Source organism: Lonchura striata, chromosome 5 (genome assembly GCF_050655825.1).
Source record: "Lonchura striata isolate lonStrDom1 chromosome 5, ASM5065582v1, whole genome shotgun sequence".
Lineage (NCBI taxonomy): Eukaryota > Metazoa > Chordata > Aves > Passeriformes > Estrildidae > Lonchura > Lonchura striata.
In genome coordinates this window covers 37,863,061-37,885,121 of record NC_140707.1, presented here as the reverse complement: position 1 = coordinate 37,885,121, position 22,061 = coordinate 37,863,061, and the positions used below count along the sequence as shown (strand labels likewise).

The window sequence follows — 22,061 nt, the reverse complement described above, 5'->3', positions numbered from 1 at the left end:
TTATTTCAAAGCGACCAAGCTCCAGGAGCAGTTTCCAGCCACCACAGAACACAGTTGTGCCCTGTGGGACAGGAGACACTTCTGCAGTGGGACGCAGCAGGTGAGAAACACCTCTGTTTCTGTGTTCTTATGACCTAATGCAGTGACACTGGTTCTTGGGCATCCCACAGCCCCAGGCATGTTTGCTCTATAAAAGCAGACCCCCACTCTGTATCCAAGGCACAGGGGCACTTGTGCAGCACAGGTTTTCTGCCTGTGGACACCTGGCTGTGGGACTATGCTTGAGGACATGAGCCTGCAGCCCCCTGGGCTGGTTTCTTTCTCTCAGTGTGGGTCCCTTGGGCATTGTCCCTTGTCCTGGGCACTGCTGCTGCTGCCAGAGGTGCTGCAGGCAGGAGAGCAGGAGCTCAGTGAAAACCAGAGGGTGTGGCCTTTCTTCTGCCTTTCTTCTGCCAGTCTTTCCTATTGCAAACTCGCAGATCTCCAAAGAGAATAAGGAAAAATGGTGTTAAATTAACTTCCTTCTTATTGTGTTGGTCCGGGGAGTTGTGTAACAGGACTTGGGAAGAAGCTTCACCCAACTTTTTTTAAATAACCAAACAAAACCACCTTTTCTTGGAGAAAGCACTGTCACAGAACCCCAATTTAAGCAGTGACTGGCTTCTTGATTCTTGTGCCCAAAGTTCATATTCCATGCTCATTCCTCAGCAGGTAAGTCGGAGATCTACATCTGTTATCACAAACTTGCCTTTGTGTTGGTTTTCTATACAGCATAGTTCCATAGATGGGTGTCTTAGCTAGAGCAAAATAAGGTGGGACACACTTTCTTGTGTAAAAAATACCATTTATTGTGGATATGAAAATAGCAATCTTGATTTAGGAGCAGAGATGCAATCCTAGGTGGTACAATATAACTGATCATCTGCTGCTCAGCAGTAACTTACAGGAAGTTGGTTTTTGCCTGTTGTAGATAAAAAAATTTGATATCTGCTGGGCCTTTGTTACCTCCAAACAAACCAATGCCATACATTAGCAAGTACCAAAAAATGTTGTATTTGCAAAAGAAAACATTCATATAAATAGGCTTTTTAGTATCAGTTGAAGATTGTATTAAAAAAAAGTTACATTAATTCAATACTGATAAAAATAAAACTTAGCTTTTATAGCATATAAAAACGCTTCAAACCAAGCATATATAAATAACTTAATTTGTAAACGTAGAAAAAAAATTAAGTATATATAAAAATAAACATCTGATGCGCTGTACAATAAGACACTATCCTTCATAGGCACTGGCATCATTAATCAACAGGAGTCCCCCAAGATGTTTTTCCTACAAAAACTGCTTTATCACTAGTGCCATGTCCAAAATAAAAGGGAAAAAAAACCCAAAGCACTGAGCAAATCTATAGTGGGTTGTATGAAGACCTCCCCTACCTCTGGAAGCAGTACTGGGCACAGAGCCAATATCCCATGCTGCTGGTTCTACTCATTTTTCTTGGGGCTTTACTGTGCTGCCTTGTCTGCTCTTCTGGGTTCCACTGAAGGGAGTGTGTTGACACATTACAAATCTGGAAATCTGTCATTTTGCTCAGTTGCAGAGAACTCTGTGACAGGTTACCCCCTCTTCCTTGAGGGGCTGTGTAAGATGTGTGATGCTCAAAGTAAACCGTGCTGTGACTCAGGCTTTTAGCAAAAGGCTGCACCTCACCGAAAAACCAGTAATATATTGGTGTTAAGATTGTGGCCATGACTATTCAAAGATGAAACAAAGCAAATTTGTTAAGTGAAAGGTTTTGCTACCCTCCCTGATCTAGTTAGAGGAGGAAGCCTTGGGCGGGTATGTATCAAAACTGCTATTTTCTTCAGTATCAATTTAAAACAGCTATTGTCTTTTCATTTAAAACTCACTATATTAGTAACAGGAAGTAACATAGAAGCTGAGAGCCAAAATTACACCTGTGCAAAAATAGAGTAAAAGTAGATCTTGGCTCTTGAACTCAAAGGTGAGAAGTGCAGCTAAGCACTATGTGCTGGGAAAACATAGCTTGTATTGAAAGCAACTGTGTTAAAGTAGCAGGCACTGGCTGCAGTAGGGTGGATGCTTAAGTACACATTTCTCACTTGACAAATTCAAAGTGCAAGAGCTTCTTGAACAACGTGGCCTTTTTTCGAGCTAATGAAAGTATAACATAGTAGCTTTTATTGCTTAGATATATCTAAAATGATTCTGTACTGTTGTGCTGAAGAATTAAGTTATTTGGATATTTGAGGTGGTAATTTTGTTTAAATTTAGGAATATGTGAACCAGCTAGGGATTGTGTTGAACAAAGGTGTAAAGCCTGACAGCAGGATTGTTGGACTAAGTGCTGCAGAAGTCCCGTGAGGTAATTGAAAGGGAAGAGTCTGTGTTTGCTGCAGTGAGACAGCTGGTCACATTATGAACAAAGAAATGTGGTAAGACTATGACCAGGCTGTATTTTCAGCTCCCAATGCATTTGGGTGCAAGAGTAGAAGGGCTGATGGGAAGAGCCATTATGGAAAAATGTTAGAGCTACTCTTACTTGCAGGACTTAAATTCTAGGAACAGGCTGATTACTGATTAACCTATCCATGATAGTGTCACTGTGTAGAGCAGTTTGGTTTCTTTATTTCAAAGCACCTGATTCTGCAGTACAGTAAAACTGTGTCCTGAGGTATGGTGGTGTCCACTGATGCTGCATAGTGTAGTGGCAATCTGAAACACCTTACACTGGCTGCAAGCAGTCAGCAAATACATGAAAAAAATCTATCCAGGGTGTAGGATGACTAGTGAATATTGCGCTGCCTTGACTTCCCTTATCAGGGGGAAGGGAAAAGGCAGCCAGCTAAGATAAATAATTTATCTACACAGTCAGGAATTCTGCATTTGGTACTTATCATTAGAAAGTGGCTTTGCAGCTCTGCTCAAGAGCTTGTTGAAAGGTCTCAAGCCATACAGATACTGCTTCTAGGCTAAACTTAAAGAAACTGAAGTTGCTTGGGAACAGGAGTTAAGTAATATGCTCTATAATTCTGGCTATTGTTAAGCCAAAGTCTTTTCCTCTGCTCTTTATAGAGCAGTACACCTTTCTTCTCTTCCACAGAAGTTTTCTAGGAGAGGTTCCCCACTAAAGTTGCTGTGTTTCTTATAAGCGGTGTTGGCTGAATCAAATGATCCTTTTCTCTAACTGCACTTCCATAGAGTCCAGCAGTAGCAGCCTCTTGAAGTGAGGCTTGGTGGTGGCTGCCTCAGGAGACAGTATTTTCCATGGCACCTTCCAACACTTGTGTGTCCCTGTGAGCTGTCAGGGGCTCTTCAGTGTCTGGTGGTGCTGCAGCACTGAGCAGTGAGCAGCTGAGCCAGCTGAGCAATCACCAGGGGCTGCTGCTTAGCCACAGAACTCAGGAGCCTGGCGGGGATGGCTGGGGCAGCAAGGTCCACCTGCAGGGATTACAGGAAAGGTTGCATAGTGGAGTTTGTACCTGCTTCAAACAGAACACTTCTCCAGTCTGGAGTAGCTCTGATGTAATGAAGTATGTGTTGGGCACAAAAGTAGTTATCAGCCAAATGCCATCATTACTGTGTGGTTTGTATCTTTTTCTTCCCAATGCACCACAGACTTTCAAAACTTTGCTATTTGATGTTGCTTCTATCAGGTATCATCCACATTTTGAGTTTGAGCTTGGATTAAAGTTTACTAGTTTGAAACACAGTGTTACTGAAAATGTATATGCATATACCAAAGGGCAATGCATATGCATTTATGCATAAAATGCATATAAAACTTTTAAATGCATATATACATTTCACCTATGCATTGTAAAATGCATGTGCTAATTAATGTTATTTTTTAAAATTTATCCTTAAGTTTTAAATAGGTGAGTTTAAAGGACTAATGGCATTTATCGCTACATAAGAATTTAAATAAGTTTTACACATTAAAACATGCTCTTCTGGACATTTTTAAATACTTAGTAGCCCTGTCTCAAAGTGAGCCTACTTTTCAAATGAGTCTAAAAAATGGATAAGATTAGACTTTCTTATTCTTAACTGGAATCCTAATCTTGACTTCTCTTTTGTATCTATTAAGTGTGAAGAGCTTTGCATAGGAAAATGCACCAAGTATTTTCAGGGATTTTGAAAATAGCATAACCCAAGCTGGACTTCCTATGTCCATAGCAAGGTGAAAATGCAAACAAGACTCCCCATATTGGCTCTCCACATGAGCACAACATATCCTAAAATTGCTAGTAAACCTTTACGGAAGAACTTGATATCTAAGGAAGCAGCCTTGAACGCTCTAAAAGCTTGGGAACATGTTCTTAAACACAATCTTAGTAAGAGTCTCTGCATTGAGAAGTGTGAAAGAGGTGACTTGGTGGTCACTTCATAAGGTTCCTGGAGCATAGCATAAGGATTGTATTTTTTGTTGCTTACCAGCTCATAAGTGTTCTGCTGTGTAGGAGCTTTTTGCATTCACAGTTGAACATAAAGAAAAATCCTTACCTGTGCCATGTAAATAACTCTGGTGATCTCTCTTCCATTCACTATGTCAGGTTCCAGTATCCAAGCACTTGGCAAAATCTCCCCTCTCACTGCTTCTTTACAAGGCTGAGGCATGGATGCATCATAGACAGACTGAATAGCCAGGACAGACAAGTTCTCCTGCACACAAAAAGGTGTAAAGACGACAATTTGAACAATTTTATGCATATAGCAATGTTTTCTTTGTTTGCCATGAGGCATATTTCTTACATTGCTTACTTAACACGAAAAATTATTACTCTCTTCTCTATTAAATATGTTTTTGTCAATCCTGTTTTTGCAACCAGAATATACCATGTGACACTTGTGTTACTGTCTGATGGGCCTTGGTTGGCAATTGTTGTTCACAAGAGGGTTTTGCACATGATTCACTTGTGTGATACTGGCATGGCTTTCCTTTCTGTTATACTGGCACTTCTGCCAGTATACTCTCTTTCTCTCCTTTATCCTTGAACCAGGATATCAGAACAACTCCTCTGTGCTGCAGACAGAAGGTTCACTTTACCTCTTTGGCTTCTACAGTAATGCAGCAGAAATCCCGGGGCTGCTTTAGGTAACATAGGGTGGTATCAGTCACTAAATATACTGGGGGAAAAAATAAGGAAGGGGAATTAGACTTTGACAACTTCAACTTGACACAATTTTCCCCACCCCTTACATGGAGATACATATTTTATTTTGACTTGCTGTCTGGGAGCAGAACTCTAGTTCATATGCTGTAATATATATTTTAAATGCTTTTTCAAGCCACTTCAGGTTTATCTTTGCTTTCAAACCACTGTCTCTAGCTGCATTTCACAGCAAGATGTGTTTAATATCAGCATTGAAAAAGTCTTGCAAAGCTGAAGCTTCCATATTAAATAATGAAATTGTTCATTTACACCTGAACAAATGGAATAAGATGTCTTTAACTTTGTTCCTGGCTGCCTACATCCAGATGGTGCTGGTGATTGTCATCTGCTGTGTGTGAGGATACTCACCCAGGTGAATGTGGCTGGTTACCTTCTTGTGTATTCGAGCTGTATTGATAGAGCTGTCGTAGAGATGCCTTTTGCCAGGATCTCTCACCAGTCCCCACACATAGGGAAGAGGTCTTTCTATCACTCCTGCTCCCAGAAATCCATGCCTTGTTGCTGAAGGGAAGACTTTGTAGTACACCTGCACCTCTTTTTCTGTACACTGATATCTGTCAAAGGCAAATGAAAGGTATTTGCCCACAAGAGGGCTGGGTACAGAGAAAGGCCTCCCCTTACACAGACCTGCCATCAACTTACTTCCACCCAGCTGCTGCTTGGCACATGTAGAGATTCCTCAGGTTGTGAGAGCATGCTGCCATTACCTTAGAAAACAATGACAAATACACCAGCTTCACTCAAACGTTCTAGCTAACACCCCACCCTCTCTTCTGCACCCCATGGCTGCAGCCTGGCTCCCTTATACCCATCCCTCAAAACTGTTCAGTGTGTGTATCTGTACCTGACAAATATGTAACTATGATGTACAATAAGACTTGGCCCATCCATTTTTGCTACAACTTCAAGAAGGAATAAATGAAAACTCTGTTTTTACTTACCTCAGTGGTAGCATTAGCCAAGATGTGTTTGGATAAATCTTGGTATCCTTTTGTTGAAGAGGAGTTGACAGAAATAGTTAATCCATGAGTGAACCTACAGCTGGTGCCACTTGAAGGAATTCTGCCAGCTTCTGCAGGAAATAAAAAAGCCAGAGAGGGAATAAAAAAATTAAAACATAACCCCACCACTATTCTTAAATTGCAGGGACTTAAACTCTCCACTGGAGCCCCCAATCCACGTGATCCTAATGAAGGAGTGATAACATCCCTTGCTTAGACATTCTGTGTGTTGGTAATTACACTGCAGTTATATCTTGCAGTACTGAAGTTTTAACAGTTATTGCCACATGTAAGAAAATAAAATAAGGAAAAATAGACTTAATAGCTTAACTGTGGAAATAGCTTAACTCTTGAGGCTAAAAATAAGAATTTGCTTTAACAATTCTATTCTCATTGCAGATTTAGGGCATACACTCCTTGCTTCCTTCCTTCATTCAAAATATTATCCTCATATTATCTCAAAAAGCTGTACTTTGATGTTGCCACATCAAAAGACCAACTTCAGAGGAAGCAAATCACCATTTAATATTTAAAGAAATCCTAAGCAAGCTCTGGCTACTGGTTGGTGATATTTTTCCGAAGTCATGCAAAGGTAGGGACGTCCTTGCAATATCCAGATTCAAATTAGATTTTGATTTGCATAAATGACAAATCTTATTAGGTTCTGGGATGCAACTCAAAAGAAGCAAATGTATATTTTACTTACCAAATGTTGAATCCTGGTGCAATTGCTCTAATGTATAAAGCTGACTATTTCTAACAGCTGAGCGACCTCGTGTATCTCTTGAAACCAAAGTATTTCCAGAAGAAACCTGATTTAAGAAAGTGCAGAAGTGGGAGCATTCATTTGAAGTGGGAAAAATAAATTGTGTTACATAGGCCATGGAATATTAGTAGCAAATCTGCCTTAAAAGGCTGTAAGCTTCTCTTTATCATGAGGTAACCCTTTTGTCTTTCCCCTAGTATGAAATGATACTTTAACTTGGAAAATTTAACAAAGTAAGTGTAAGGAATTAGCATGGGTGCATACTGCAAAAGTGATTTCAGTAAAGTCCATTTTCACACATGGAAACTCAAGTCAATGCATGTGTCATGGAGGAAGTCACTCAGAATATCGGATGCTATCGGATTTATCATAAGAAAAGGCCTGCTGTTTCTAAAACATTTGACAGATCTCTGACAGTTACATAGGCTGGAGTAACTATCTGATTTTTCATCCACGAATTACAAAAAAAACTCCCTGAAAAATAAGTGTCACTGTCCTTTGCAATTATATTATTAAATGCTCCCTCGCCTCATGTCACCCACCTGTGTACTGGTAATGCAAACTTGTCCCGCTTCATAGCTGTGACAGAATTCCAGTCATCTCAAAAACAACCTCTGTTCCTACACTCTGTGCTTGAAGCACCAGGGGACATCAGTCTCACCCAGCACTGGTTTCTCACCTGCCCTTCCTGGCTGCTGAAGTTACTTGCAGTGTATGTGGCAGTATTACTGCTGTTGTAACCAGATGTTGGGCCAGAGGAGAGGCTGAGGCTGGAGTCTGTACATAAAGTGCTTGTACTTGCAAGAGCCTTCAGTCTTGCTTCTTCCTGTAATAGGAATCACAGTATTGCAAACAAACAAACAAAAATAAACTACAGCACTGAAAGTTGAAAGAGGAATCTAAAGAAATCCAGTTTCTTCTAAGAAGTTTTGACACAAACTTGCCATACAGAAAGCATTAAATAAGTAAGTTGGTTTGAAAGCCTAGGATCATATAAACAAATGACCCTGTAAAACTTGGCAGTCTGGGAAAATGCAGCTTTTGCTGTTTTCTTCACATATAAGAGTGAAGAAAAGACTAGCAAACTAATGCTAGGATGCTTTTAAGAGGAAGAAGTTTTATAAAAAGATGCCTTTTCAGTCCCATTTGTTGCTCTTTGTCTATTTCTCAAGCGCCAGACTTAACTTTCTTGTCAAATGCAACTGTTAAAGACTGAAGAATTTATTTTACCAATGCAACTACTCAATACTAGAAGACCAAGTAAAAATTACATACAAAGAAAATCCTGAGAACTTCAAGACTGTATACTTTCAATATAATGCTCACCTTCTGTAACTGAGAAAATATTTGTTCCCGTATCCGCCTTTTTTCTTGCTCTGCTCTCTCCCTAAGTTTGTCCCTAGCTCTTGCAATTTCAGTTTTGGTTTCCTCTCGTGCCCTCTGATAGTCTTGGAGCAACAGTTCAATGTCTGAAGGGTGCTGAACACTTCTTTTTGGTTCTTGAGCTCTGTAAGGATGGACAAGTAAGGGGAAACACATAATTACTTGAAATACCATGAGAAAATTGTATTTCAATTTAGAACAGGAAAACCTGCCAGAAAAGCAATTAAATCCCACCACACGAGCCTCCAAAAAGCTTTTATTTGCTCACTAAAGGCTAAGTAGACATAAGCATTGGAAAATTACTCAGATTGCAAGTCCAGCTTACTACTGAGATTACTACAGTGATTTCTAAATCAGGTCTCCATATGATATAAGGTTATGACTTTGGCATATCACATACAAGATTATTGTGTTGGGAAAATAACTGTCTCCTGACCATAAAGGAAGCAAAACATTTAGGGGATATGGTGGGGAACAAGAAACTGAAATTCTAAATAATGAACTGTTGCAGAGCTTATCTGATATTTAAAATGAAACTGAACACTGTGGCTTTTAAGTTAGTGAAAGAGTATCCTGGTTCCTGCCGGGACAGGGTTAATTTTGTTGGGAGGGGGCTTGGCCAGGACACAAAGGTTATTCTGTACCACCTTACATCATTGCTGTTGGAAGAGATTCCTTCCAGCTGACATGTGGCAGGGGGAGCCATCCCATATTGTTTATGGTCAGGGAGCTTTCAGTTTGAATAATTTTTTTTCTTACATCTTTTGTTATTAATGCTATTGCTGTTACTGTTCTTTTTCTTATCTCATTGCTGTTTCCAGCAAATTGTTCTTATCTCAACCCATGATCTTTACCTTTTGTACCTCCAGTTGGAGGGGTAGGGGAAGCAGCACTGATTTTAGTAGTTGGAGAATACCATTTCTAAATCACAGCAAGACTGGTCTCTAATCAGTCCAGAGAGAATACTTGCCTGTCCCTGTCCATTACACACATATAATAAATTAGACTCTTGATATGTACTGAACTAAAACTAGAACCAATATTTTAATGAATGTTTTCTAAAATCAGGCATGTGTTTTTCCTGAAAGCATTTTCTATGCCAAAGGTAAATGCACCCACACTGAGAAGAATTCTGCCCCTGAAGTTTTGGATGTCAGCAAGAACCATTAATGTGAACCCATTGTGAGCACTGTTAATGAGCATAATGTTAATGAGCATCAGGCCTAAAGAGAGGTTTCCAAGGCCCTACCTGGTGTTTTCCACCACATCTCTTCTCAGCTGTTGCAGATATTCTCGGCGTCTGCTGGGGAGGTCTAGGTCCCTCTGACTTCCATCCAGAATCTGGGACAGACTCAAATGCTTTTGGGGGCTCAGGCTTCGGCTTCTTTGGTATCTTTGTAGCCTTTTTACTCTTTCCTTCCTCAGAGTTTCAATAGTTCTCATGTGTCTGTTAGGGAAACGTGATTAGAGTGACAAAATGCACCCTGCAAAGTTACATTTTCTGGTTTTTTAAAGCACTTAAGTATTATGTAGATTTCTAATGTTAAATTTTTATAGGACTCTAATGCCATCTAATACCTCTTTGTCTACATGCTGAGAGATGATGTAGAAATTCTAAAATGCCACTGATTTTCTGATGGCAGAAAATGTAGAAGAAGGGTGTGATTACTGCTGGTAATGGCTGAGAGGCAAATTGAGGATGGAGACTAATGTAGCTGCTTCAAAATGTTTGTTGTAACATTTTCCCAAACTCAGTTCTACAATCACAAGAATCAAGTATCTTGTTTTTTTAAAAATTTATTTTGTATATTTATGGGGGGTTAAATTTTTTTTGTTTATTCATACAGCAGCATTTATTCACAGAAGCATGAATGGGATATTTCCATAAATAGAATGTAATATTTCCATAAATGGGATGTATCAATTATTTTTACATTACAATAAATCAATTAAATATATTCCCACACCACCAGATACACATGATAACTCTTATGGCTGCTAGAAATTTTAAGAGTGAGGTAAGACTAGATTTGAATTACATCAAATACTTTTCCCTGTTTTCTTGGAGTAACCCCAAAATTTTGGGGTTCCTAAATGCATTGCTTAACAGTTTTTAAAATAAGCCTGATAGGTATCTCTTCACATATACTTCACTCAGTGTGACTAAATGATTAAGTGCTCATTACTAAATGCTATTTAAGCTGCATGAAGTGTATTAAAAATACTTAAAACAATACTACATAAAGTAATTTACCTTTCATAAAGTTGCTGCTTCACTGGAATTGCCCCTGGCTCATCTGCAGCTCCTCTCTGAAGGACCCTCAGTAGAGCATCTGTTTCCCCAATGCCATAATTGAGCTTTGCTTCAGTCAGTTCCACCGTGAGGGGATGCTGATGCAGATCCAGGTGAATGCTAGACATGATCTGGGCACGCTCTCTCTGAAGTCTCTTGATCTCTCTGCTCCTGCTGTCACAAGACTGGTAATTCCCTTCCACTTCTGTTGATCGTGTGCTCCTGGGCTTCTTTTCTGCCTGACCTCTTAGATCGGTCACGCTGCCGCTCAAGCCGAGTAACAAAGGAGGAGGGCTGCTCTTAACACCACACCAGTTGCTGAATTTATTGTGTATGGGCAAGTCACGGAGACTGTAGCTCCGAGGCCTGTATGGCTTTGCAAAAGTAGAGCTCTTGCTGAGAGGGATTTCAGTGTCACATTCGCTTCCAGTGACAGAATCTGTACTGTCATCTCGGAAGGAAGTCTGCACGTCGCTCACATCGGAGAGCAGGGGAGGGCAGCTGTCCTCATTCTTCCAGAAGAAATCATGAAATTGTACAGAAGATGCTTCTACCAGAGGTTCTGAGGATGTGCCAGCATTTATCTTACTTGAACAAGTGGCGCTAGTTTTTTGATTAAAAAGTAAATCAGCATTTGGAGAAGAGTAGTTATGAATCAAAGCAGTGTCAGAATTCCCAGAGTACTTTTCGTGCCTGATTCCACCTGAAGAGCCTTTTCCACCCCTTGTAACATACATACAATGAAGGGAATGCGCCACTGAACTCTGGTCTCTGACATTGCCTGTTACAACTTCACTGTGGCCTGACACCTCCAACATACTGCTGGAGTGATACAGCTGCTTTGCACAAATGGTAGTGTGGGTGTCAACCCTGACTCTATGCTGTTGTTCCAAGTCCTTTGAACCATCCTGTCCTAAAAGTTCTTTGGTTGCTTTCTTATCTGAGAAAGTTCCAGATTTCTTTCTTATGCTCTTGTGTTCTCTAGAGGTGCTTGATTCACTGTCTGTTTCTGTCTGTGAAAAATTGTCCACATAATGTTGCATGCTGAACTGTGGACCTGCCCTCAGCTTTCTCTTGGTGTGAAGGGGACTTGAAGCAACACTGGAATATCCAAGAGGTTCCTTAGTAGGGCAGAAAGACTTGCTAAAAGCAGTCTGGCTGCTGGGACTAGCGCTAAGAGTAAGAATAGGGGAAGAGGCCCTGTCGACTAGTAGGGTATTTTTGTACCAAAATTTTCTTTCAGCTGGAGTCTCTGTTTCATTGACACTTCTTTTATCCCGAGTGTAAAATGTTGGAGATTGAGAGGTACTATTAGTAGGGCTGCTAACTACAGTGCATGAAGAACCATCTTGCCCTGAACTTGGCAAAGATGGTGTGAGAGGTGAAACTCTGGTACTAGCAAAATCAACGTTCTGCTGTGCATTTAGTGATGTTCTTTGAAAATGTAAGATAGGGGTGGAAGTTTTGGGTAAACAAGGCAGATGCATAAAGGAGTCTTCCAAAATGCTGTCAAGACTGTCATGGAAGTCAGAATTGCCCAGGTTTTTCATCCCTGTTTTTTCTTGCTTTCTTTCTTCAAGAGTGGGTGTTTCCTCTTTCCTTTTGGGAATATCTCCTACTGTATCTGCACCAATTTCTTTCCAATCAACATTTACTGCCTCAGCTACCCTCAAATCCTTTTCCATTTTTGCTTCCACTTGTTTTTCTTCATGTTTGCTTTGAGGTTTTTCCAAAATCTCAGTCTGAGTGCCTACATCTGCTGTAGTCTGAGTACTGCTATCTGACCTAATAGCCTTTACAGCACCTTCAGTTCTTTTTTGGTTGATTTTGGCATTCTGCTCACTGTCTGTAATAGTCTGTTGGGAAAGGTTTCCCAGCAGCTCAGAAGTGTTCTGAAGAAGCTGCGACAGATGCATGGACAGGTTTTGCATGCTTGTCCAAGAAGAAGGTTGATGAAATAGATCTCTGTTTGTTTCCTCCTTTTTTGCAGAAACATCTGTATAGCTCCTCTGATGTCTTCTTTGCCTTTTATACCTTCCTGTAGTTGTTGTTTGTGTTCCTTGCTCTTTGTTCCTTGTAATCCCTGGTGTTTTTTTGGAAGGTTTTTCAGACTCTGAAGGATACAATAGTACAATTTCATCAACCTGCATTGAAGAGTTACCAGGCTGTGTGGAAGGATTCTCAAGTTCAGCAGTGTTGTTTTCTGAGTTAGTCTCCAATGTTTCACTGGATATGTTGTTATACTGTTTGGTACTGTCACTCGAGTATGCTGATTGAAATTTTTGCCTGACATTGTCCCATTCTTGAAGACCTTCAATGCTACTCAAAGTGCTTGACAAAACTTTTGCTGTAGCATATGAACTTAGATGAGAACGAAAAGGAGAATTTTGAGAGTTCAATCCATTGTCTACACTGGAACATCTCATAACTTTACGATTTTCCGTATTCAAAGGAATTTGATTGCAAGAGACATCACTTGCACTTCCAAAAGCATACTGTTTCCAGCCAATCTTGCAGGCTCCATCTTGTTGCCATGGGTGAATGTATGGGTTGATATCACTTGATCTAAAATGCATTGCATCTTTATTAGCTCGCAAAAATAAATCAGTTTCTGGTTGGTATCCAGCTTCTTCTCCTTCCCCTTCACTACACTGAGCTACAGAATTGCTCTTTGAATGGACATTTGCTTCTGCACATACAGAAATGTGAGCTGTGGGCAGTAAGGGTGATGGACATTGACTAGTACAGTCTTTCAAAGACTGGCTACTTTGGCTTCTTGCTGCTAAATTTTGTAAGGTTTTGGGCTCACAGTTTGCAAGTTTATTAGTTTGTGCAATTTTTTGCTGCAATCTGGGTTTAGATTTAACTTGTAGAAAGTTTTTTGATTCCTTCTTTGAAAATCTTTCAATTTCATAAAAATCATCTTCAGTTGGTGATGGAGGCTCTACACTCATATTCAAATCTTGCAGTGATTTAGATGCAGAATATAACAAAGGATCTGCCTTAGATGAAGCTTTCAAAGTATATCGTGTATCAGAGAAAACAGCAATATCTGGAGCTGATACTCTGTGACTTTGTAAATAACATCTCAGTTCACTTTGTTTACAACCCTTTGTACTCCTTGTGGTAGAATATGATCTTTTGCTCCTGAATTGAACCAATTTGGATTGTTGAAGAGTTAAATCACGGTTTTCTGGTAAAAAATTTATGGAGATTGTTTCATTATTTTTTACAGAATAATTGAGTCTTTCTGATTTCAGAGTATTATTCCTCATTGTAGTATCTCCCATTGTTGGACAAGTGTTTGCCTCAGCATCAGCAGCAGCACTATCAATGCTTGAACATATATTATTTTTGCAAAGTAAAATCTCTTTTCCACCATCTGTATTTGTTCTATCTGGCCCCTGTTCTATCTGTTCACCTGCAGGCACATACTGACAATTATCTTGCAGATCTGCAGCACTTCTTTCAAAACCCAGGACAGTGTGATATGGTTGCCTAGGATCAGAGCTTCTGTATGTGGGATATGCTTGACCAAATGAATTACAGGTGTATTCAGGATCCACTTGAACATCTCTTGCATACGGATTTTCCAACACTGTAGCTTCTGAGCCTGTTAATTCATTTGGAGAATTTGAGGATACATTAGTTTGCTTTTCAGCAGGTTCTCTATTTAATGTTTTTCTCTGTTCTGTCTTTACTGCAAAATGTTCAGACTCAATATTTGAATGCAGTTCTTCCTTACTTCTGTTAAGTGTATTTCTCATTTGTCCCTCTTTAATAAGAGCTGCCCTTCTAGGGTAATTACCATCCCAAAATGGTAATGATGGTAGTAAAAGAGAATTATCATTTGGTATTTTCTCTATGTGTTTGTTGCAAGCTTCTTGTGGTGGAACTTTATCCTGATGATGCTGACCAATTTCTATATTGCTGTCAGGTTTTTTGCTATTATTTCCATATGCAGGTTCCCCATCTACAGCAGAATTTTTATATGAAGAACAGTCTATGTCTGAGACTGGAAAATGCCTGTTTTCTTTTGCAAGAGAAAGTAAAATACTTCCTGAAGCATATATTGGCTCATCAAATACCACAGCTTTATCGGACTGAGTGTCTTGTATTTGCCAAACAGCAAATGGAGACTCTTTCAGTATATTTGAATGTGAAGTATCATATGTGCTAATTTCACCATGGCCTATATCTGCAGTTGAAGGAAATTCTGAAAATCCTGTTAAGGCTGGGTAATTGACTCTTGCTAATGACTGAGGAAAATCTCCTTCTTTTACAGTGCACACATCTGCAGAATTACAGGACACTTTCTCAGTTGAACAACTGTCCTGAAGTGAGTCCTCAAGCTGACTAAATACTAGAGATTTTGAGTCCCCAAGTAAAAAAGATGTGCTAAAAGCACTGAAGTTCTTGGAGCTTTGAAATGGTGTCTCAGGTGGAGTGTCCTCTGCAGAGTGTGATGGGAGGGACTTTGATTCATTACGGCCAGTTTGTCCTTGGCTCTGGAAAGTGAGCAGACCCGATTCTGGTACAGTCACACTATTAGTGTTACTGCAGTGTTCTGTGAACTCATTAATTTTATCTTCTTTTATGTCACCACAATTCTGGAAATAAACTTGGACAATTTGCTCCTTTTGCTCCGTTCCCACAACTTTTTCAGGGAGTTCATTACTCTGACCATATGTGATCTCTGTAACTGCAGAATTATTTTCCTTTTTGTCTCCTTTTTGAGAAACACCAGGAAAAGTTACAGATAAACTCAAATCCGTTGATTGACTTTCAAAGTACTTTGTTTCTCCAGAGAGAACAGTATCATTTTTACCTTTGTCTCCACTATCTGCAGATGATGCTGGACAATTCAGAAGGCCAGGAGAATATTCAGAAGTGCCCAAGTTCCTATTATAATTTAGAAAGTCTTTACTATAATGTGGATTTTCCTTTGGAGACTTGTTCAGGCCTTCTGAAAGAGTAGGACCCTTCTCAGGAACAACATTGCCTGACTGGTCTACACAGGACTCTTCAGAAGTTTCATGTTCCTGGTTTTTTGTGGGCTCATGCTGATATCCAGCTACACCAGGAAACTCAGCATTTTCACATTTACTGTTTGCTGTAGGAGAGCTTGCACTTAAAAATGTCTTCTCATCATGCAGTGACAAACCTCCCAAGTGAGGTACTTTCTGAGTCATATTAATATTCTGAAATATTTTTTGGGTAGTGCTTTCTAGTAGTAAAGAATGGGTTTTTCCCACCCCTGTATCTTCCATCACTTCTTTCTCTGAGGAAGACAGCAGGTTTGAAGTATGCAACCCTAGTGAATCAGGCACAATGGTATCCTTTACATCTTGAGCTGTATCTTCTATGTAATTAAGAGAGTCTTTTAATAATTCATTAACCATTAAATCCATACTTTGCTCTTCATAAACATTATTAATATCCTGTACTATATCTTCAGAAGAATCTAATTTTTCCAAGAAAAATGAGCTTCCTTTGGCCCTTTGCTGAAGTACAACATCTCCAGACTCAAGACCACCTGCGCTGTAGGGAGTGAAAGAGCTGTTCTCATTGACAGATTGTGGAGATATGGCATAATCAGGTCCATTTTTAAATACAAATGATTCTTCCTCCTGCCTCTGCTGCACGGTCCTGGTTTGCAGAAGAGCTACACTCTCATTTGGTATTTTACCTTGAAGATGTTTATCTTCTTCCATTTTGTTGGCTGTAACAGATGTACCAACAGCAGTCTCACCCTCCATTAATGTTTCGTAGTAAGGCAGAACAGGTCTAGTTCCAAGACTGCTGTTAGATGGTTTTGTACATCCTCTCAGTGCAGTGGGAACATCTTGAATAAGATGGGAATCATCACTTCTTCCAAGATATAAAGGCTGATTTATAGACTGGCATGGGGTGTCTTGAAGTTCTTGGTTTTTTTCTGTATACTTCTGTAATGCTGGTAGACTTTGTTGCTTGCTAATGTCTTCATTGTTTCCAGAAAAGCTGGTAGACACCCACTGGCTTTCTCTTAATATTTCATTTAATCTGCTGTCATCATCTGTCATTTGGTAGCTGCCTTTGTTTTCAGGGAAGAGTTCATCCAGGTTTTGTAAAAAGATCAGTTCTACCTCCTCCATGTTTTCTACACATATCTGCTTTTGTGTGTCTGCTTTGGTAATTTCTACTAGCTTCATCAATTGCATTGTCTCTTCCTCAGCTCTGGAGCCTACTTGATCCAATTCACAAATGTCAAAACTTTTTCTAACAATACCTACATTCAAGTTTTCTGAAGTGCCATGCTCAGGAGATTGCACTGAGCAACTCATACATGTATGTCTGTCGAGACTGGTAACTTTTTGTTCAGTTTTGTATTGGTCAATATCAGCACTATCTTCAATTGCATCAGTTGATTCATAGGCATCAACTACATTTCCTGTCTCTGTAGCAGTGTCCACTGAGTCACCATCCTCACTCATTTCAGTAGGGTCCTGGTATCTTGAATCATCCTCTAACAGTACATTTGGTTCTACTTCAGAAGCCATCAGGTACCTTTCAGGGATCTTAAATGGATCTGAAATTTCTTCTCTGTCCCCTCTGTCACAATACATTTGATGCAGAGCTGGAGACTGTTCATTGAAATAAACATTCTCGTCTGCGCATATATCTTCTTGCTTCATAATAACCAGTTCCTCAGTATTTGTTATGGTAATTTGTTCTTCACTCCCAATCACTTCACATTCATTAACCTTGTCTTCCTGGGGAAAACAGTCTGGTACACAATGCTCAGTTATATTCTTAGAATTTATTTGTCCTTCATTTTCAAGTTTTGCTGAAATATTTCCTTGCCTCCTTGGGATTGGTATTGTTTCAGTGATATTCTCTGTTGTTCCATTAGTCTGTAAAATCCCTTTGCAAGTATCAAGGAGTCCCAAAGTATTCTGAATAATATCTGTTGTGTGGGAACACACAGCTGAAGGAGTGGTTTTGGGAGCAACAGAAAGCTCTGTTGAATAAATACCTGTTTCTATTTTCTCACTTATTTCTTTTTGGCAGAAGCTGCTTGTTTCAAGTTGGCTGCCAGAATGCACAATTGCTTTTGATTCCTGAGTGTGTTCTACCCCTGTGTCGGCTTTCTGCAGTTCATCTTTGTGCAGTTCTTCATGTGTCAGGCACAGATTTGTATTAAACTCACAGTGAACTTCACAAGCTGTGGTATCAGTAGGTTTCTTTGGATTCTGAGTTAGACCAATGTCTTTAAAATCCTTTTTACTGTCTTCAGTTACACTTTGGACTTGGGCTATTGTTCTGTCAGGTAAACTTCCAGCATGTCTGGATTTAATTTCCAATGCACTTTTTTCTAAGTTGCTTGCATTATTGGTTGGTTTTGTTATGTCCTCACCTCTGGCTGCCCCTGTATTATGATAAGGAGTCATGGCTTCTTCTGTATCCATTTCTATGTCTCTGAAAAATTTGGATTCTTTTCTATATGAGCTTTCCTCTTGAGAAATGGCAGCTGATGCATTTGTGTTACATTCAAATACCCTTCCCAACTCTGAATTTGCATCGTATTCAACATGAAAGTCCACTGGGCAATCACTTTCAAAAAATGCTTCTTCCTCTTCTCTAGATTCAAGTAAAGTTTTGTTCTGTGTTTCTGTTTCCAAGACAACAGAGGCATCAAATGCTGCAGAAATGTCAGGTGTCTTGTGTGTAGTGTTTTTCTGTCCTGTTGATTTTGAAGAGCATGTTGGGCAGAGGCAGCCAAAATGTACATCAGAACAACTTTTTGTGACACTGACTTCCACAGTAAGATTAGATGTAGCATCACAATCTCCTTTCACTATTGTGACATGCTCCAATAGTTTATCACAATTTTCGGTCTCACATGCACTTTGAAAAAAATTAGCTTTTGATGAAACTTTGTAAAATAGGCTTGAATTAGATTCGGGAAGAAAATCACTTGTATTCTCACAAATGGCAGCAGGAAAGGACTTGGTGTTTTTCCCATTCATGTTCAGTGGGAAATAACTTACTTCATTTACCACTAGGTTTTCATATTTGGATGAAAATTCTTTCTGAACTACAGCCTGAGAATTCAATATATTGTGTTCTTTGCTTTCACTGCTTTCTTCTCTTATGTTATCAGTGCATAATGTAGAATTTTCTGAAATTTGCTGGGATAAGCAACTCGCCCGACTATCTGCTAGATCACATTCAGGGGAATAATCCTTTGAATCAGGTTTGTGTTTGAATTCATAATGATTTAGTGAAGAGAAGTCTTCATCCTTTGATACGTATTCTTCATGATCTCTGAGCGAAGGCACCTCTGGCACAATGTCTGCCAAGCTATCTGTGCTTATTTCCATACAGATTCTCTCTTTTTGAGACATCTCTATTGGTGTTGCAGACTGGTCATAGCTTGCACTGGCAGCAACAACTAGAGGGTGACACTGATATGTTGTCTTCTGTGAGGAAAAATCTGCCTCTGCTGTTACTTCTGCAGGTATTTGCTCATGATCTGTTTCTTGCATTGCTTCCAAATTACTCTCCCCAGACTTGGCAGGTTCTTCTGTATCAGCTAACTCTGCTCCTTGCCCAGCCAGCATCTGAAGCTTGCAACTGTTCACTAGAGAGCAGCTCTTGTTTGTTAAGTCACCAAGGAAGAAACCTTCATCACAACATGTTGGTATTTTTTGTACTGGAAAAAGCTGCCTGCAGTTTCCAAATTTGATGTGTTTTACTCCAGATGTCTGTGTTGAGGTCATATTATGAGCAAGTTCCATAGAACATTCAGCAGCAGGTTCACTGACAGATGCATTTCCACTGCCTGAATCTGTCACACTTGATTTTATTATCAAGTTCTTGTAGTCATTGTCAAGCTCATCTTTTGAAAAAGTTTGGAATAAGTCATCTTCTGAATCTGCATCTACACAGCCATTCCTTTGCTCCAAAATTTGCACAGGAAACACAGAGATAAAAGGTGGTTTTTTCAGAGTGTGATCTTTTGGCAACTCTGGATGATTTGTGGTGACAGAGTCCTCTTTCTTAGATGCCAGTGACAAGCAGTCTGCACTGGAGGTGCTTTCCAAACAGTTAAATGTTTGTGCACATTCGGTAGCAGACCTGTGAGTAGACAATTCACCCAGTTCTTGTTCAGGATGGTGTGACCTTGACTGTTCATAATAATCATGCTCTGCTGAAGTAGGAACAAAAGAGGAACTTGATCCTACTGAGCTAGCAAATAAGGAATTTACATTTGGAGATTCCAAGGAAGAACTTTCATTAGAGTTTGTCCATCCCTTAAAAATATTATTTAATGATCTACTCTCAGAAGTCCTGCTTGCAGTTCTTGTTTCAGGTAAAGGTACTTCCAATGTGTCAGAGGACAAAACTGAGTTTATTTGGATTACATGATGTGGACTGTGAGTAATGCTGTGAATCTGCTTAGATCCAGAAACAAAAGACACCTCAGCAGCTGACTGCTTTAGATCATCTTTCTTTAGCCAAAGTTCTGGTTTGCTTGAAGAGCATGGACAAGCATCTTGAAATTCCAAGTTTTCATGGGAAGAAGATGCTGTTATTCTAGGGCTGTTTATGTCAACCTTTGAGTCACAGGAAGACCAGGCACCATTGGTAAGCAAAGGATTTCCACTTGCATAATACAGTCTTCTTTCAGGAGACCTTTCTTGTTCTACAAAGGAGATTTCTGTTCCCTTCAGCAACTGCTTGCAAGCATCACTGGAAGCAGTCTGTGGCTTGGTGTTCAAATAAAAGGAACTGCTCAGCTTCAGATCATAATTTGTCCCTTCTGTATCTCTGTCACAGGTTTTGGATTCATGGTCTTCCTCAGTCTGTATAGCTGGTAATTTAGGAGTTTGTAACTTCCAGAAAATCTCTGCTGGCATTTCATCAGATGAGTCAGATTTGGATTCTTCTACCAGATCTTCTGCTGCTATCTCTTCTCCATCAGCTAAGCTATCCAGAGAAAAACTTCTTTCAGCCTTTCCCAGTCTCCTACGAGATGCATATGATGTCACCAAAGATGAAATATGGTTCTCAGTTCTGCTTTTGTAAAGCTTAGCTGGCTCATGATGGAACTTTAACTTGTGAAACTGGCTTGTATTTTGCTTTTTGGCTTTATTTTCCTTTTCTATCAGAGAGTCTTGTGACATTTGACTATCATCACTCTCAGAATCTTCTGGGTTGGCAAGACATTTATTTCTGTCAAAGTCTTCCAGTTTCAGTTTCTCTGGGAAAGCTTTTGCATAAGCACAGGAGAGTGAATCTACAGAATAGGAACTGTCAGTATCAGAAATCTCATTTTCATCATCCTCTTGCCAGTTCTCCAGCATATCTGTGGCTGTCTTGGGCATTCCAGCACTTAGCATCTCAGCACTGTGCCACCTTTTTTCAACATAAGAGAGTGGTATCTGTGAGTTCATCTTAGTGAGATTTCCTACTGATGACGCTGCCATCAGAAATTCTTTCTCTTCTACTGATGATTTCTCATGACTTGGCAAGGCTGAGTTGGCCTCTTTCCTCCAGTTCTTGACTGTTTGGTTTAGATGCACTGATGGTGGGTTTCCATACACTGTTTTCTTCATTTGTTTAGGAAAGTTTTCTGGAGAAGACCTGTGGCCTTTTCCATTGATATCCATTCTAATCTTTTTATTGGATACCTGAGCTCTATTTTGTGCTACATTGCTGCTGGCAGGCTGACTTAAATCTAGCACCTTTGATTTTGTCATTTTTCTCCCTGTAATAAGGGTTTTAGGCTCACCTTTCTCCTTAAAAAGACCAGGAGAGGAACCTTTAGAGGTCTGGTTTTGAGATCCAGCTTGCCCTGGGCTGTCATCCAACTTTTCAATTTTTTTATAATTTTTAATGGTATAAGCCATAATAGCTGAATCATTAGAGTATTTCTCTCCTCCTTTTTTATTTTCAATTGAAGATGGTTTTTGTTTTTCAGTTAGCTGCCTCTGGACTGAAAAGGAGATCTCCTTTTCATCATTAATGTCATCACTCCCAGAAATGTCTCTACCACTTCTGTAAAGGTATTCTACAGATGACAACCTCTCTGTTGTACTACCTTTACAGTAGTGATCAATATTTGGTGAGGTAGATAACCTGGAGACAGACTCCTCCTTCGAAAAACAGCTGTGGAAATAAAGAAGAAATAAAGTCCAATCATTGCTTGAATAATGTAGTTAACATTTTCACCACAGTAACGTTTTGAAAATAAGAATAACAATTTATAAAGCAACAATCTTAATGCCTCTCAAAATCCAATTCTAGCAGGGAATAAAAAAATAAAATTCTGTGACTAATTATAAAATCCCCTTGCTATCTGGAAAGATGCCCTGCACACAAATAAATAGCTCAATTCTGCGAGGTATAGCTTCATATTGAATCTCGGTAGGCT

General features: G+C 39.6%; 1 protein-coding gene across 7 annotated transcripts in view; it reads right to left on the bottom strand.

Moving 5' to 3' along the window:
* Positions 1 to 823: 823 nt before the first annotated feature.
* The window catches only part of STARD9 (StAR related lipid transfer domain containing 9), a 102,209-nt gene continuing 80,971 nt past the window's right edge, over positions 824 to 22,061 (bottom strand). For all 7 annotated transcript variants that reach the window (XM_085581869.1, XM_085581870.1, XM_021533516.4 and 4 more), the window contains 11 exons: positions 10,604 to 21,796; positions 9,599 to 9,796; positions 8,293 to 8,473; positions 7,646 to 7,792; positions 6,907 to 7,012; positions 6,141 to 6,271; positions 5,842 to 5,906; positions 5,548 to 5,753; positions 5,073 to 5,152; positions 4,529 to 4,687; positions 824 to 3,463 (listed from right to left, as the gene is read on the bottom strand). In XM_085581869.1, coding sequence (XP_085437995.1) covers positions 3,338 to 3,463; positions 4,529 to 4,687; positions 5,073 to 5,152; positions 5,548 to 5,753; positions 5,842 to 5,906; positions 6,141 to 6,271; positions 6,907 to 7,012; positions 7,646 to 7,792; positions 8,293 to 8,473; positions 9,599 to 9,796; positions 10,604 to 21,796 — 12,592 coding nt within the window. In that variant the 3' untranslated portion in view covers positions 824 to 3,337. The remainder of the gene's footprint in view (positions 3,464 to 4,528; positions 4,688 to 5,072; positions 5,153 to 5,547; positions 5,754 to 5,841; positions 5,907 to 6,140; positions 6,272 to 6,906; positions 7,013 to 7,645; positions 7,793 to 8,292; positions 8,474 to 9,598; positions 9,797 to 10,603; positions 21,797 to 22,061) is intronic.